At 43.2% G+C, this 17,183-nt stretch overlaps 1 protein-coding gene across 1 annotated transcript in view; it reads right to left on the bottom strand.

Moving 5' to 3' along the window:
• Nucleotides 1-16,686, bottom strand: part of CFAP54 (cilia and flagella associated protein 54) — a 186,264-nt gene extending 169,578 nt beyond the window's left edge. The window contains exons 1-6 of the mRNA XM_038756067.1: nucleotides 16,430-16,686; nucleotides 14,602-14,707; nucleotides 9,725-9,871; nucleotides 7,110-7,281; nucleotides 4,961-5,019; nucleotides 988-1,131 (exon numbers count right to left, since the gene is read on the bottom strand). Of these exons, the coding sequence (XP_038611995.1) occupies nucleotides 988-1,131; nucleotides 4,961-5,019; nucleotides 7,110-7,281; nucleotides 9,725-9,871; nucleotides 14,602-14,707; nucleotides 16,430-16,686 (885 nt within the window). The remainder of the gene's footprint in view (nucleotides 1-987; nucleotides 1,132-4,960; nucleotides 5,020-7,109; nucleotides 7,282-9,724; nucleotides 9,872-14,601; nucleotides 14,708-16,429) is intronic.
• Between the last annotated feature and the right edge of the window lie 497 nt (nucleotides 16,687-17,183).

Below are 17,183 nucleotides of genomic sequence, written 5' to 3'. Positions count from 1 at the left end.
AAGATGCTGTCAACATTATCAGACTCCTAAGTAAACCTATATCACAGTTTTCTACACTTTTTTCTTTTAAATCATTAACTTTTCAGAAGAAAAGGCTGTGACCAGAAACAATTAGAAAGGACAGGACAAGTACTGTCCAGAAGCCTGCCCCAGACATCAACTTTACCTACGACAGGCATGTCACATTTATTCCTGTGGATGAACCAGATATGTAGTTCTACAAGTAGGTGACACTTTTTAAAAAGCTGCTGATTACTAATCAATTCTTGTAAAATTACCTCGTTTATTATCATCACAGGATAAAGGGAAATAAAATTGGTGGAGGCAACGATCACGAGCATTTTCTGCAGATACAATCCATGAAGTGGGAACAGGGGCCGATAATAGCGGGGAGAAGTCAGGAAAATGAGAGGCAGCGACAGAATCATTTAGAAAGAAGGATGTACTAGAGAGCGAGGTCACCATGGAAATATGGTGTTTTAAATTCTTTTGAAATGGATGGTAGGATCCTAAGAAAGGGAGGGCCCACTAAAAACCCCCATTGTGCGGAAGGGCTGGTTTTGGCTACACTTCCCAAAAGCTATTAGGACATTTTGGGAGGGTAGTGGCTCCTCTGTTTACAGTGGGGCCAGAATCAAGAACTTCTGATAGTTCCAAATTCAAGGTGGATCATTCTGGCCCAGTTTTGGAGTTACGTAGCTAAGCAACCTCAATTTCAACCTCATTAAAAGCAAAAGCTTCTGACTCAAAGTGGGAGACCAAAGAGGCAGAAGGAAAGTGAAACAACAGACACGAGAAGGAATGAGCTGCATGAGAGACTCAAAGATGGCCACAGGGCAGATTAGATGGCCGAATTAGAGAGTCCAGCATAAAGACCTAAGAAAAGTGTATAACACGAATTCTAATTGGACATCTGAAGGGAGAAATTAAAAAGTTCTCTCTCCATGCCTTGTGTTTATCTAAACTAAGCAGTGATAAATACATTACCTCTCCTTGGAGACCTTCTTGGCAATCAAAATAGCACTGGCAAACGGCAGTGTAAAGGACAGTCCTCCACGTTAGATAATTAACCGACAAAAGTGGAATAGAAGATTCCATACAAATACTAGACCATAATAGATATTCAAGGGCCTGTAAGAAACCGAAAACAATTCACAATTTTAAATAGTCTTACTGGGAGAAGAGGTCATTACTCTAGACTTCAAGCTCGTAGTGGGCAGGGAACAGGTTATATTGTACTCACCCAAGATCTTAAATCAGTACTCTGCACACAATTAGCACTCAATAAATATGATCGATTGCTCAGCTGAACAGTAACTTTCAAAAATCACCTCCCACACCCCTAAAAAAACAATAATGGTATTAATTTTTTAAGTGCTTACTATATGCTAAGTACTAGGGCAGATACAAAGTAAGCAGATCGAATACAGTCCATGCCTGACATGGGGCTTGCAGCCTAACAGGGGGAAGAACAAGAATTCTATCCATATTTTACACATGAGGAAACTGAAGCTCCAAGTCACACGTAGGAAGTGGCATAGCTGGGACTTCTAGTCTGCTGACTCTAAGATCTCTGCTCTTTCCAAAAGGCAATGTTGCCTTCTCTAGTGACACCGCAGTTCTTTCAGGCCACAGCTGTTAAAGGTGGTGAGAACACTTGGAGGTTGTGATGAGGATTGTTGGGTTGATCTGGAGAAGACAGTGGCAGAGGATCAGGGACAAGAGAAGGACAAAGTGGAGTGGGCCTGGAGTGAAGAAAAAGTGCCACTAAGGAGAAGGATTGAGAGGAGTCTGCAAGGCTTTGGTTTGTTTGTTTGTTTGCTTTACGGTATTTATTCAGTGCTTACTATTTGTCTGGCACACTACCACGTGCTGGGGAAGGTACAAGCTAATCAGGTTGGATACACTCCACTTCCCACTTTGGACTCATCGTCATAATCCCCATTTTACAGATTAGGGAACGGGGGCACAGGGAAGTTAAATGACTTGCTCAAGGTCACGCAGCCGACAAGTGCTAGAGCCTGGATTAGAGCCCAGGTCCTTGACTCCCATGCTGCTTCTTAAGGTTAAAATGGAGACATCCCTCCCCTCTACCATATATGCTATTATAAAAATCCTTATTGAAAGAACAAACAGTCAAGGCTGAACCATAAGCACAAAAATGTCGAGGCCTAAATGGAGTTTAGAATCTATCGTTCTTCTGGATGTGATTTGAAAGTCCAGGTCCAAACAACAGCCAATTTAAATTCTGAGGTTGAAATTACAGGTTTCCAGTTATGAAACCATTTCAAAATAATACAAATCTCATAACTGCCTTTTGTCTTTCTGTCCTTAAAGGAAACTTCCATCTAAACGGCAAATTCCCTCTAGATGGTAAACTCCTTGTGGGCAGAGAACTTGACTACCAAATCTATAATACTATACTCTCCCAAGCAATTAGTATAGTGCTCTGCACACAGTAAGTGCTCAAAAAATACCTACTGACTGAATTCAGAAAAAGGTGATTTGAAGCATTTTAAATGGAATAGAGCCTTAACACAGTCAGCCACAAGGTGTCAGGAAAGCACCACTTACATTAGCTTATATTGCATTTAGCAAATGGTTACAAAATCAATCCAAAGATATTTTGGACTGGAAGTATTAAATTGAGTGATTTTATATTGGTAGTGGACTAACCACTTTCAGGACATCTCCACCTGGATGTCCTCCCACCACCTAAAACTCAACATGTCCAAGACTTGAGCTCCTAATCTTCCTTCCCCAAACCCTGTCCTCTCCCTGACTTTCCCATCACTGCCATCCTTCCCATCTCAAATGCCCGCCACCTCAGTGTCATCCTTGACTCCGCTCTCCCATTCACCCCACACATCCAATCAGTCACCAAAACTTGCCAGTCTCACCTTCACAACATTGCCAAGATCCATCCTTTCCGCTCCATCCAAACCGCTACCTTGTTAGTACAGTCACTCATCCTATCCCAAATGGATTACTGCATCAGCATCCTTTCTGATCTCCCAACCTCCTGTGTCTCCCCACTTCAGTCTATACTTCACTCTGCTGCCCGGATTATCTTTCTACAGAAATTCTTCAAGAGGCAGAGAATGACTGACAATGTTGTACAAACAAGAAAATATCTTAAAATAACCTTAAAATAGTGCTAAAATTCTCACTATGTTAAAAAGCATAAAACTATAGTGTCTACTAACTCTGCTGTATTGTACTCTTCCAGGCACCTGTCTAAATGTTTTGTTTTGTTGTCTGTCTCCCACTTCTAGACCGTGAGCCCATTGTTGGGTAGGGACCATCTCTATAGTGTTGACAACTTGTACTTCCCAAGCGCTTAGTACAGTGCTCTGCACACAATAATCGCTCAATAAATATGACTGAATGAATGAAGTACCACTGACTGAAAGGTAACAGACAGTTGTTACCAAAGACATCTCTGTCCTTGTGGTTTGGGCAGCCAGGTTCTGGAATAAACCTTGTTAAGCAATTCCTTTAAGGCAAAGGCTTTTGCTATGGCAGTGGAACAAGAGTTTGTGATTTATTCTGGGAACGCCTCTACAATTGAATATAGAGTCACTGGAATAATCTTTAGGTCAGCTTTTATATGTCTCCTGCATTTTAATTAGTGATTAAAGGGCTGATAAAGAGCTGATAAAGGAACTGTTGTGACAGAGCTTAATTTGAAGGAACAAATGCAGAGCATCATGCTGTCAGAGTCCACACGATCTATGCTAGCCATTTTGTATGCAAATGCTTTTGCTGCTCTTCTCCTGACGCCCAAGAGGTTAGGTCTATTCTTAATATGCTCTGTCATTTGTTGATACCGTTTGAAAAAACAATTCCTATGTTCTTGATGCTGGCGCTTTTGCAATATGGTTGTTCATGCAGTTGGATAGGCAGTGGCTATCTTTCAGATGCCAAGAACAACTTGAACGTGGTCTCACTGGGGATATAATTTCAATTCCTGGCCACCGTTCTGATGTGTAGAACAATGATTGAGGGTACAAGCCTATCTCTTGAAGACCAAAATGCTAACAGCAGTTACATGTCAACCTCCTGAGATACTGTTCTGCAAATGTTCACAACAAAATTTTTTGGCAAGTGTGTGTTTGATGGCAACAGTTGTTCAAACAACTATTGCCATCCAACGTGCACTTATTTAGAGAAGGAGAAATGTTCAAAGCCCTCTCCAAATGCCAAGATAGAGACCTCAGATTCTAAAGTACCTGGTTAGGACAACTCAGCTCTAGAGTTTACCAAGAAATACACTGGAGAAATACATTACTTGTCTACAAAAATGTTTATTATTTGTTCACCTGTGCTGAAGAAAGTAATGCTTATCTGTAGATCCTACCGACCAGTGATAAAAATATATCTCCTAGTGATGACTCCACCAGCTCAAAAACCCCTACTAATTTATGCTAAGAACATAAATATTGATTTTGGCCTGCTTGTAAGGTCCAGCAACAGGAGATTTGAAAACACTGTTATCAGCTTTTTTAAGAGGGGAAAAGGTGAGTATTCTTTTGTTAGTCGGTCAATCGTATTTATTGAGTGCTTACCATGTGCAGAGCACTGTACTAAGTGTTTGGGAGAGTGCAATATAACAATATAACAGAAACATTCTCTTCTCCTTCCACTAGCCCTTCATCTTCTAGACTGTGAGCCCGTTGTTGGGTAGGGACGGCTCTATATGTTGCCGACTTGTACTTCCCAAGCGCTTAGTACAGTGCTCTGCACACAGTAAGCACTCAATAAATATGTATGAATGAATGAATGACATTTGTTATGCTATCATTATTGATGAACAGAATTTTTTTAAGAATTTGAAACTAAAACTATGCAAAATTCACAAACATGTCCTCTTAGAGTAAAAATTTAATTTCCTTTAAAACAAACTGAATGGAGGATATGACTAAAGAGAAAATATTTCATTATTTATGCCATGCCATACCTTTTTAGATTGACCGATACTCATCAATTTCCTGCATATAGTGTATATGTGAATTGTACCTGTATGGAGGGAAAAAAATAATCACAAATTAAAATCAAATGATGACATTTAAAAATCTCTGATGGCCTTCAAATTGAGTTTTCCCCAAAAAAGGCTACAAGTTGTAACATTATAGAAAGCAAGAGGGAAAACAACAATAGTCCTGAATTTCAGTTTTTGGGATATCCTGATCCAATTAAATAATTTTATACATGCCTCAAATATGTTAATGTTATTTTTGTCTACATAAGAGTGATTATATTTTTAGGCACACAGGCTAAATAAACTGGGGTTTTAGGAATTCAAATAAGTTTATAAATAAGTTCAATTTGTTTGAAAATCTCCAGCATAGCAAATCAAATGAAATAAGTTAAACTGAATAATAATATTTACAAGGAGACATAAATTACTTTAGATTTTTTTATCTGCATTTTCCAGCATTCATCCCTTCATAAGTTTTTGTGGAAACATTAAGATAAAAAATAATGTTTAATATTTTAACATCAAGTGTTTGGTTTAACAGCAATCGAGTATTTACATCTAGCTATCAAGTGATGATTATAAAAACAATTTTTAAAATCTCCTCTAAAATAATTATATAAAAACAGTAGTGTTATTTTTATTTTTACTGGGGGAAGACAAAAAGTGAAAATGTTCTCTGAACTAGCACTGGAGGGGAATCTGGCTCCTTTTTTAAAATCTTAGTTAACCTAATGAGTGACCCATATTGAGTGCACGTCTCCTGCCTTTCTCATTTTAAAGTTTTCAAGAAGAGCCATTTTATGTAAAATACCATTTTTCAGATGGAAAAGATTGATTGTACCACCTGAAAACATGAAAACTATTTCTCTACTGGAATTGCACGCTTTCAGGGTGAATGGGGCCATTTTAATTCTTGAACAAAAAGATCAACCGTCTGGTCCTTAAGCCCCAGGTATGTCAATCAATCAATCGTATTTATTGAGCGCTTACTGTGTGCAGAGCACTGCACCAAGCGCTTGGGAAGTACAAGTTGGCAACATATAGAGACAGTCCCTACCCAACAGTGGGCTCACAGTCTAAAAGGGGGAGATAGAGAACAAAACCAAACATACTAACAAAATAAAATAAATAGAATAGATATGTACAAGTAAAATAAATAAATAAGTAGAGTAATAAATATGTCCTTCGCAGCGCCCTCAATCAATCAATCAATCGTATTTATTGAGCGCTTACTGTGTGCAGAGCACTGCACTAAGCGCTTGGGAAGTACAAGTTGGCAACATATAGAGACAGTCCCTACCCAACAGTGGACTCACAGTCTAAAAGGGGGAGACAGAGAACAAAACCAAACATACTAACAAAATAAAATAAATAGAATAGATATGTACAAGTAAAATAAATAAATAAATAGAGTAATAAATACGTTCTTCGCAGCACCCTCCTCACTCTTACCCCACAGCGGCAACTAGTCTTCGTATATCACCACCAGTACTGGGGAAGAGTGCTAGAGGCATATATGTGCTTTTAGAAGATAACATAACATATGCTTCAATGTATATGGAACCCTCAGGATTATTACACTGTTCCAGGATCTCCGGAGCCACAATCTGCCTCTGAGGATGTTCCGTTGACAGAGGAAGCAGAAGTCTTTTAGACTTCAGGTGGCCTTGAGATTGCAAAATCCGGTCCCAAGACAATGTTAAAAAGCACTCTGTGGCTTTTTATTAATCCCCAGTATTACAGCTGGAAATCTTAATTTGGGAATCTTCTTTTGGCTCTCTGCTCATATTGGTGCCAGTTAGATTATTGATTAAACATTGAATTTGGACATCTACCTATATTTATACTATTTCAGCTATAATCACCAAGGGCTTGTGCAGAGATAGCATCCGGACCCTGGTCAGTCCTGCTACACATCTGTTCCCTTTGGAGGGTGTTGACTGCAAGAGACAAACTATATTGCTACTCCTTGTGCAATGTTAATTGGCAAGACAGCGCCAAACTCACAGATCATCTGCACGTGAGTCTGGGTAAAAAAGCCCTTACGGATCATTTATTTTAATTATAATAATGCAAGGGCAATTGCCTTCTAAAAGATAGGTGTGGAAAAAAGTCTATAGTACCATACCGTTGTAGACAATCCAACAAAGATGTTCCTGAGGTAATGCCACCTGCATGGTAAGTCGTAAAGAAGACAATATATTCAAGCTCTGTCTTACAGATTCTTCATTCTGAAGGTTTATGTCATTGGCACAGACCATGTGGAAAGAGCAAATACTTCTTCCTTGCAAAGCTTGAAACTGAAATACAAAGGGAAAGATTAAGTGACAAATCAATCTCATTTTCTATTATGAAGCAATTTTCAGTACCATAAGAACCTAATTATGAATCATCGATACCTAATTAAATGGATATTCATATAAGTGCTTTGCACATAGTAAGCGCTTAATAAATGCCATTATTATTATTATTATGAGAAATATACTAGTTTTCAAAAATGACACATTCAGGTGATTAGTTTTCACAAAGAAATGAAGCTTACCAAATCAAGTACAAAAGGGAATAGTTTGTTGCTAAAGCAGAGAATGAAAAATAAAGAGGAACCATCTGATTGTTGCTTCCTGGAATGTTTTCCCTGAGAGTGTCGGACAGTGACAACTGTCTCATGTGGCAGACTGAACATCACCTCAGAGCTGGCCAGGCATGGCATCGACAAAACGGTTTGGGTGGCTTGGGTTCTGGGTTAAAGCTGCTTTTTGACATGTTTTGCTGTCACAAATGCAACAAGCAGGTCTGTGTTCTCACACCAATGTTTTTCACTACAATTTTTTCATGGTATGTGTTAAGCGCTTACAATAAGCCAGGCTAGGGGTAGTTACAACCTAATCAGGTCAGATACAGGCCACGTCCCTCATGGGGCTCACGGTCTTAATCTCCATTTTTTCAGATAAGGAAACTGAGGCATAAAGAAAAATGACTGGCCTAAGGTCATGAGAAGCAGCGTGGCTCAGTGGAAAGAGCACGGGCTTGGGAGTCAGAGGTCGTGGGTTCTAATCCCGTCTCTGCCACATGTCTGTTGTGTGACCTTGGGCAAGTCATTTAACTTCTCTGAGCCCTCATCTGTAAAATGGGGATTAAGATTGTGAGCCCCACGTGGGACAACCTGATAACCTTGTATCCCCCCCAGCGCTTTGAATGGTGCTTTGCACATAGTAAGCACTTAACAAATGCCATCATTATTATTCAACAGACGAGTAGCAGAGCCGGGTCCTTCTGATTCCCAGGCCCCTGTTCTATCAACTAGGCCAGTCCACTTCTCGTGTTCACAGGCTGTTGAATGATGCATTCAATGCCATAGAATGTGGGGTCTACATGCAGTAACGCCTAGTGCAGCGACTCTGTGGAAAGACAAATGTGGCACTGATTTGCACTTGTGAGCTTCTACTTAGATGATTCATGACATACAAGTGCACAGTGAATGTTCTACAAGAATGGCTAAATGCTCTGCGTTGACAATCAGTCTAGAAAAGACTGAAGTCACACTTCAACGACTTATGGTGTATCTGCACACGAGCACTCAACAAATGTGAGTGATTGTATGTTAGAGATCGATTGATTGATTCAACCACAGCCCAAAATCACAGCTTCTGTTCCGGTGTTATCACTGTCATCAATCCGTGTAGCTTAAAGCCACTGAAAACTTGTACAGCTTGGGCAGGGTACTTTCAGAAAGTGCTGTTATTGATGATGGAAATCTAGAACATAGGCTTTGGAAAGGAAGTCAGCCCCAAGAAAAAATGGACATTTACCAGGCTGACTGCCATACTTACAAAGCTGTAAGGCACAGACAATATAATGATACAAAAAGAACACCTCCACGAATTCCATCTGTGTTGCCTTGGGTGGACAGAGGAGGATAAAATGACGAATTTCACTTGCAACACCAAGACTGGCAATGTTGTGGGATCATAGGTACTGAGGTGATGATAATCAGAGCTCAGCTGCAGTGGTATGGTCACCTAACATGGACAGATGATAAAAAGATTCCCAAAGTCATCTCTTATGAAAACTCAGCACTGAGAGGATGTTCCTGAAGGGGCTAGAGGGAAAGCACAAAGACAGGATCCCGATGGCCACTCTAAGGACCTGCTCCAGGACATCAGGGCTTGGGAGTTTGCTGCCCCAGGAAAGGTCCCATTCAGTGCTTTGAGGACAAACACATTGCCGCAGAGGAGAAATCAGCTAGGTCAGGGACGGTTTTAAGCTTTGCCTAAATACCCGTGCTAACTTTCGTGAGCAAAGTCTACAGTCGGCCATGTACTTTATACCTGGCCCTCGGAGAAGCAGTGTAGCCTAGTGGAAAGAGCTCAGACTTGGGAGTCCGAGAACCTGGGGTTAAACCCAGCCCTGTCACTTCCCTGCTGTGTGACCTTGGGCAATGTAATGTTTCTGTGACTCAGCTCCCTCATCTCCAAAATGATTCAATAACTGCTTTCCCTCCTACTTAGAATATGAGCCCCCTGGGAAAGCTGATTATCTTGTATCCACCCAAATGGTTAGTACAGTGCTTGGCACATAGTAACAACTTAAATACCTCAATTATTATTATTATTATTATCATTACACCTCGGCCTCCATACGTGCCTCACAAAGACACCGGAAGTGAAAGAATTTTGAAGTTCATCTGGTGTTTGACAGGAAACATTTATAAAAGTTGCCTCTTTTTTACTATTTTACACTTACTGTCATGCTAACACTTTTATGTGCCAAACCTTCTGGAAAATAGATGGCTTTAAACTCATCCACATCTGCTTTTCTCTCATCAAAAGTCATAGCATTGAACTGCTGAAGATATCTTCCATAACACTGTGTTAGGGCTAGCTTATATTCCTGTAATAAAAAAAAAGAGAACAGATTAGTTCTTCAATAACATTTTCAATTGAGCACAACAACATCTTTGTGTAAATGAACAATTCACTAAGAGAAGAAAAACCCAAAAATGTCAGGCAGTGTGGTTAGGGTACAAGTAAATGGCTTCATTCACCCCAGATTGGAGGCAATTTGGGCTTTTCCACCTGGAACGGTCTTCGTTTCAGCACAAGATGGGACAGAATTTTCAATGATTAAGGGCTTATGCTGAGTTTGAGGGAAAGCGACAAGCTATCTAAAATTAAACAACCAAGAATTCCAACACTGGCAAATTAAACTGTTGATGCTTCCAAAAATTAAAACTGCTCCAATGACCTCTTTTACGTCATGCGCACACCAAGACTGTCTCTTGCCACAATAGCGTACTTTTTACCCTCAGTGCCTTGCATCATTTTTACTACTTCTTTGATTCACAAGCTTCTCAGGATCTCTGCTCAGCAAGGCAACCCATTCCTAATCACTGTGTGCCAAGCTAAATTGTTTTCCGCTTCTGTTTCCCTACAGTAGTCAAATAATAAGAACAGTGGTATTTGTTACGTGCTTACGTTGTCCCGAGTACTGCACTAAGCTCTGTAGTAGTTACATAACTTCTGTTTGCTTCATTTTCTTTTACAAAATATTTCTTCTGTGCTCCCTGATTAGTCCCCCATTTTGCTTCACGAGACCACAACTCCTTCAGTATCCTGCTCTCACCCATTCTCAACACGTGACAGTTGAGGAAAAAAGTCAATTCTAACTTAGCTTTAGTGTTGGGGAACTGACAAAATTCCTCATCTGTGATCAGGTCTTACCATGGATGTTTAATATGCCATGTAGTTGGTACAGCTTTAGAAGATGTACAGGGGGAATCTCCTGAAAAGTGACTCCAGAACCCAGGAAGCCTGGACGGTAGTAGCAGCAGCAGTGGAAGCAACAGCTCTTTTAGTTCAGAGCAAGAGCCGAGGCCAAGGGGATGAGGGTCTCCACTGCCTTTTCCCTCCTTGCTTTCTGCTGCAACCTGACAGTTCCTGGACCTCACGGAGCCTCAGAGAAGGCTACTGGGGCGCATCAGTTGGATTATTAATAATAATGGTACTTGTTAAGTGCTTCAGTGTGTCATGCTCTGCATTGTTTCAGAGCAGTGGTGCCTAATGGATGCAACACAGGCCTGGGAATCAGAAGGACCTGGATTCTAATCCAGACACGGCCACTTGTCTGTTATGGGACCCGGGGCAAGTTGCTTCACTTCTCTGTGCCTCAGCTTTCTCATCTGAAAATGAGGATTTAGACTGTGATCCTCACGTGGGACTGGAGTGTGTCCAACCTGATTACTTGTAACCATGACTTAGTACAGTGCCTGGTACCTAATAAGCGCTTAAATTAAATTTTATAAAAAATTTAAAAATTAAATTTAAAAAAAATACAATCAGCTCCACAGTCCCTCAGTCCCTAATGGGTGTCTCAGTCTATAGAAGAGGGAAAACAGGTATTTTTCCCCATTTTACCGATGAGAAAATGGAGGCACAGGGAAGTTAAATAACCTTTTCTTAATGTTATTCGTTAAGTGCTTACTATGTGTCAGGCTCTGTACAAAGCACTGGGGTGGATACAAGATAATCGGGTTGGACACTTCCTGTGTCACAGTTTTAATCCCCATTTTACAGATGAGGTAACTGAGGCAGAAAGAAGTTAAGTCATTTGTCCAAGGTCACACAGCAAATAAATGATGGAGGTGGGATTAGAACCCTGATCTTCTTGCTCCCAGAACCATGCTCAATCCACTAGGCCATGCTGCACACAGTAAGCGCTCAATAAATACGAATGAATGAATGAATGCTGCTGCTGAGAACACAGAGGCACAGAGAATTTAGATGATTTGTCCAAGGTTACACAGCAGCAAAGTGGCAGAGCCGAAACTTGAACCCAGGTCTCCTGTAACTCGTGTAAAATGTTGCCAGGGGAACAAGTGCACTGATTACTCTAGCATGGCATTTTTGCTTTGAAGAAAGGCTGAGGGTCACCAGATGCTCTCTCATGCCCCTGAGCAGGTCTGGCAGGGCTGGAATACTATTGCAAAACTTCATTCAGAGGAGGGAGGACTTATCAGAGGAGACACATCAAGAGCACATCTTCCTATGAGCTGCCATTAGGAAATCTTGTTCTTCTAAAGGCTGCGAGGTCAACTCCATCCCTACTTAGCTTTGTACCACTCACACCATTCTCCATATAGGATGCTGAGGTTCTCGTTGTTGTGCGACAACTTGATGCTCGGGCAAATGGAATTGTTATTTTCATTAGGTAGGTTTCAGTTTGCTTTTGTTTGTGTGTGTGGCTAGGGTGCTCCAGTCACAGGTCTCTCTGTAAGCCGACTGGGTGAAGCAGGCAAATTTTACGGCACCTTTTCAGGTCCCCGTCTCCACTGAGGCTAAAAAGAGCCTCTCGATCCCCCAGGGTGCTTTAAGAAATTATTCATTCAAAATCCTTCTTGAAAATTATATTTCTTCAGGAGAAAATAGCTGTCACATTAATTTCCTTAAGAAAATGGCATTTTTCATAATGAGCTACTCCAAATTTCTCAAAGAACCGTGTGACACTAATTCATCGTCTGAATTTGATGGGAGTTACATAAAACTGTATAAAAGGTTATTCCTCTGGGTCAAAAACGTACCAGATAAAAAGTAATTTACCCAGCTAAATAAAAAGTGATCAGAGTTATAAAATCTACCAAGATCAAGGGGAGAACATGTGAAATAATGCCAACCCACTTTCTAACATGAATTTATGAATTTGTTTCATGATTCTATGTTTGCTCTCAAATTATTTTATTCTACTAGATGTACAGTTTGAAACACAAAGTACAACTTTTGCATCAGAGGGGAAAAAAAGTTTCGCTTTTCTTTATCGCTTTATGACTTATTCTCATAAAAGGCCCAGGGAGCTAAAACTTTGATTCTGTCCTAATAAGAGGGGGGAGAACTGTGGTAGCCAAACCAAGTTAGGCATAAAGTAGTCCAAGTGATACTTACCCAATTTTGTTCAGTTATTCAAACTTTTCATCATTTCAGCTAGTTTCTGTAGCATTCAGTTTTCAAAGTATATACCCTACTATTTAAGCAGTTATTCATCTCATATCTATATTTCCTTTCTCCATTATCCCCTTTTTTCCCAATCTACAATATATTTTAGTGTCTGTCTTCCCTCCTTGATCATAAGCTCCTTGAAGGTGGGTTCATGTCTACTAATTCTAATGTATTCTCCCTAGTTCTTGGTAGGGTTCTCTGCACACAGTAGGACTCAATACATACTGTTGATTGATTTCAATCAAGTCTAGTTACTAAATCAGAAAGTTATGCAAAACATCTTCCTTTCCAAATCCTCTTCTCCTACTTGCCGATCACAGTCGGCAATAATATCACCCTCCCCATCTCTCTAGCCTGAAACCTTGACACCCTCCCTCTTTTTCAACTCTCAGATTCAGTCTGTCACCAAAGCCTATCGGTTCTTCATCTATTTTTTTAATGGCATTTGTTAACTGCTTACTATGTGTCAAGTACTGTTTTAAGCACTGGGGTAACTACAAGGTAATAAGGTCCAACAGAGTCCCTGCCCCAAACAGAGATGTTAAGTGCTGGAGCTGGGATTAGAACCCAGGTTTACTGACTTCCAAATCCATGTTCTTTTCACTAGACCATGCTCCTACCCAAAACATTTCCAGAAACCAACTCTTCCTCTCCATCAAAATGGCCACCACACTGGGCCAAGCGCTTGTCATATTCCAGCTGATTACTGTACCGGCTCCCCCTCTCAGCCTCCAGTATCTCCCCTCCCCAGTCCATACTTTAATTTGCTGCCTGGATAATTACTCAAAAATATAATTCCTCTCTTCTCCATCACTGATTTTAAGGCTTTCAGCTCTCTCCTTCTGACTTTCCACTCTCTTCTCCCATCAAATCCCAGCTTGCACTCTTCATTCCTCTGAAGCTAAACAACACACTGTGCCTCATTCTCAGCTCTCTCAATCGATGGTTTTCATCTAGTGCTCATTATGTACAGAGCACTGTACTAAGCGCTTGAGAGAGTGCAACACAACAGAATTAGCAGGCAGGTTCCCTGCCCAGAATGAACCTGCATATCCACATTTCTTTCCATTTTCTAAGCACTTCTGAAATCTTCTTCAAGAGGCCTTCTCCAATTAATCTCTCATCTCCTCAAATTATATCCACTTGAACTGTTTGGTGCCACTTATAAGCACTTTCTTAGAAACACCTGTAGGCATATGTACGTAACTTACGTAGACTATTATTTCCTCTAACCTATAACTTATTTTAGTGTGCATTTCCCCCACAGGACTGTAAACTCTATGAAGGCAAGGGCCATGTCTACTAATCCTACCGTACTTTTCCAAGCACTTCATGCGGTGCTCTGTACACAATAGGTGCTCAATAAATGCTATTGATTGATTGATTACAAGAGTTCAGAAAAGTTAGAAATCATCAAATCCGGACCCTGGGAGCTAAATTATATGGGAGTGAAGCAGGAAACCAACAAGCATAAGAAGCTAAAAACAAGAGGAAGTGCTTCTGGGCTCCCTTTTGTATCTAGGGAGAACATGATTCAGCACTTCCTGCTGTGAGTCCACCACACCCACACAATAAACACACACACACACACACACACACATCTTTTGTTCAGATTCTCTAACTATTACTTACTTTGATTTGCATCAGGCTCTCTCCAACTTTAAGTAGTTTTTCATTGTAATATGCAGCTGGCAGCCGTGACTCAAACTTGGTCCAGATATTAAACAGAGAAGTGGCTCTAATGAAAATCAAGAAACCAGATGATGGATTGAAAGGTAGCTGAAAATCCAAAATAATAAGGGACCTCCCCGCTTACCCCCCTTCCCGCTCCTCCCTTCCCTCTTCCTCCCCCTTCCTCTCCCTCCTCTTTCCTCCCCCTTACCCACCTCTCTCTCCCTTCCCCCTCCTACCCCCTTACCCCTTCCTCTCCCTTCCCCCCTCCCCTCCTTCCCCCTTAATAATAATGGCATTTAGTAAGCGCTCCTGCTCCCCCTTCCCTCTTCCTCCCCTTTCCCCTCCCTCCCCTTTCCTTCCCCTTACCCACCTCTCTCTCCCTTCCCCTCCTACCCCCTTACCCCTTCCTCTCCCTTCCCCCCTCCTCTCCTTCCCCCTTAATAATAATAATGGCATTTAGTAAGCGCTCCTGCTCCCCCTTCCTCCCCCTTCCCCTCCCTCCCCTTTCCTCCCCCTTACCCACCTCTCTCTCCCTTCCCCCTCCTACCCCCTTACCCCTTCCTCTCCCTTCCCCCCTCCCCTCCTTCCCCCTTAATAATAATGGCATTTAGTAAGCGCTCCTGCTCCCCCTTCCCCCTTCCTCCCCTTTCCCCTCCCTCCCCTTTCCTCCTCCTTACCCACCTCTCTCTCCCTTCCCCTCCTACCCCCTTACCCCTTCCTCTCCCTTCCCCCCTCCTCTCCTTCCCCCTTAATAATAATAATGGCATTTAGTAAGCGCTCCTGCTCCCCCTTCCTCCCCCTTCCCCTCCCTCCCCTTTCCTCCCCCTTACCCACCTCTCTCTCCCTTACCCCTCCTACCCCCTTACCCCTTCCTCTCCCTTCCCCCCTCCCCTCCTTCCCCCTTAATAATAATGGCATTTAGTAAGCGCTCCTGCTCCCCCCTTCCCTCTTCCTCCCCTTTCCCCTCCCTCCCCTTTCCTTCCCCTTACCCACCTCTCTCTCCCTTCCCCTCCTACCCCCTTACCCCTTCCTCTCCCTTCCCCCCTCCTCTCCTTCCCCCTTAATAATAATAATGGCATTTAGTAAGCGCTCCTGCTCCCCCTTCCTCCCCCTTCCTCTCCCTCCTCTTTCCTCCCCCTTACCCACCTCTCTCTCCCTTACCCCTCCTACCCCCTTACCCCTTCCTCTCCCTTCCCCCCTCCCCTCCTTCCCCCTTAATAATAATGGCATTTAGTAAGCGCTCCTGCTCCCCCTTCCCCCTTCCTCCCCCTTCCCCTCCTTCCCCCTTAATAATAATGGCATTTAGTAAGCGCTCCTGCTCCCCCTTCCCCCTTCCTCCCCCTTCCCCTCCCTCCCCTTTCCTCCCCCTTACCCACCTCTCTCTCCCTTACCCCTCCTACTCCCTTACCCCTTCCTCTCCCATCCCCGCTCCCCTCTTTCCCCCTTAATAATAACAATGTCATTTAGTAAGCGCTATGTGCAAAGCACCGTTCTAAGCGCTGGGGAGGATACCAGGTGATCAGGTTGTCCCAATGGGGGGGGGCTCAGTCTTCATCCCCATTTTACAGAGGAGGTAACTGAGGCCCAGAGAAGTGAAGTGACTTGCCCAGAGTCACACAGCGGCCGGAATTTGAACCCATGACCTCTGACTCCAAAGCCCGTGCTCTTTTCCACTGAGCCACGCTGCTCCCCTTCCCCCCCCCCTTCCCCACCTCTCTCTCCATCCTTCCTCCCCCCTCCCCTCTTCTGCCCCTTCCCCCGGCCTCTCCGGTGTCCGGTCAGTCACCCCGTGCGGGCCAGCTGGCGGCGGGCGACGGCGGCGGCGGTTCCCCCGGTGCTGAGGAGGGCGAGCAGGTGGCGGCAGTGGGCCGAGCAGGAGGCCAGCAGCGGGTTCTGCTCGTCCAGGGGCCCGTAAAAAGCGGCGCCGGGGGGGCAGCGGGCGGCGGGACCGGGGGCTCCGGGCCGAGGAAGCGGCGGCGGCGCCCGCTGGCCCGGCTCGGTCGAGGCCGGGGTCGCCGTCGGGGAAGCCCCCGGGGCCGCCATCCCGCGAAGCATCCGGCGGGGCGAGGGGACCAGTTACACGGTTGCCATGGAGACCGTCTCCCGGCAACCGGCCCGCGGACGCGGCCCCGCCGGCGGAGCAGCGCCCTCTAGAGGAGGCGCGGGGGGCCTTCCCCGCCATTCAATCGTATTGATTGGGCGCTTACTGTGTGCAGAGCACGGGACCAAGCGCTTGGAAAGTACAACTCGGCAACATACAGAGACGGTCCCTATCAATCAATCAATCAATCGTATTTATTGAGCGCTTACTGTGTGCGGAGCACTGGACTAAGCGCTTGGGAAGTACAAATTGGCAACATATAGAGACAGTCCCTACCCAACAGTGGGCTCACAGTCTAAAAGGGGGAGACGGAGAAGAAAACCAAACATACTAACAAAATAAAATAAATAGAATAGAGATGTACAAGTAAAATAAATAAATAAACAGAGTAATAAATATGTACAAACATATATACATATATACAGGTGCTGTGGGGAAG

Source organism: Tachyglossus aculeatus, chromosome 14 (genome assembly GCF_015852505.1).
Source record: "Tachyglossus aculeatus isolate mTacAcu1 chromosome 14, mTacAcu1.pri, whole genome shotgun sequence".
In the NCBI taxonomy this organism is placed as follows: domain Eukaryota; kingdom Metazoa; phylum Chordata; class Mammalia; order Monotremata; family Tachyglossidae; genus Tachyglossus; species Tachyglossus aculeatus.
Note: the sequence above shows the minus strand (reverse complement) of the source record. Positions and strands in the feature narration are given on the sequence as shown.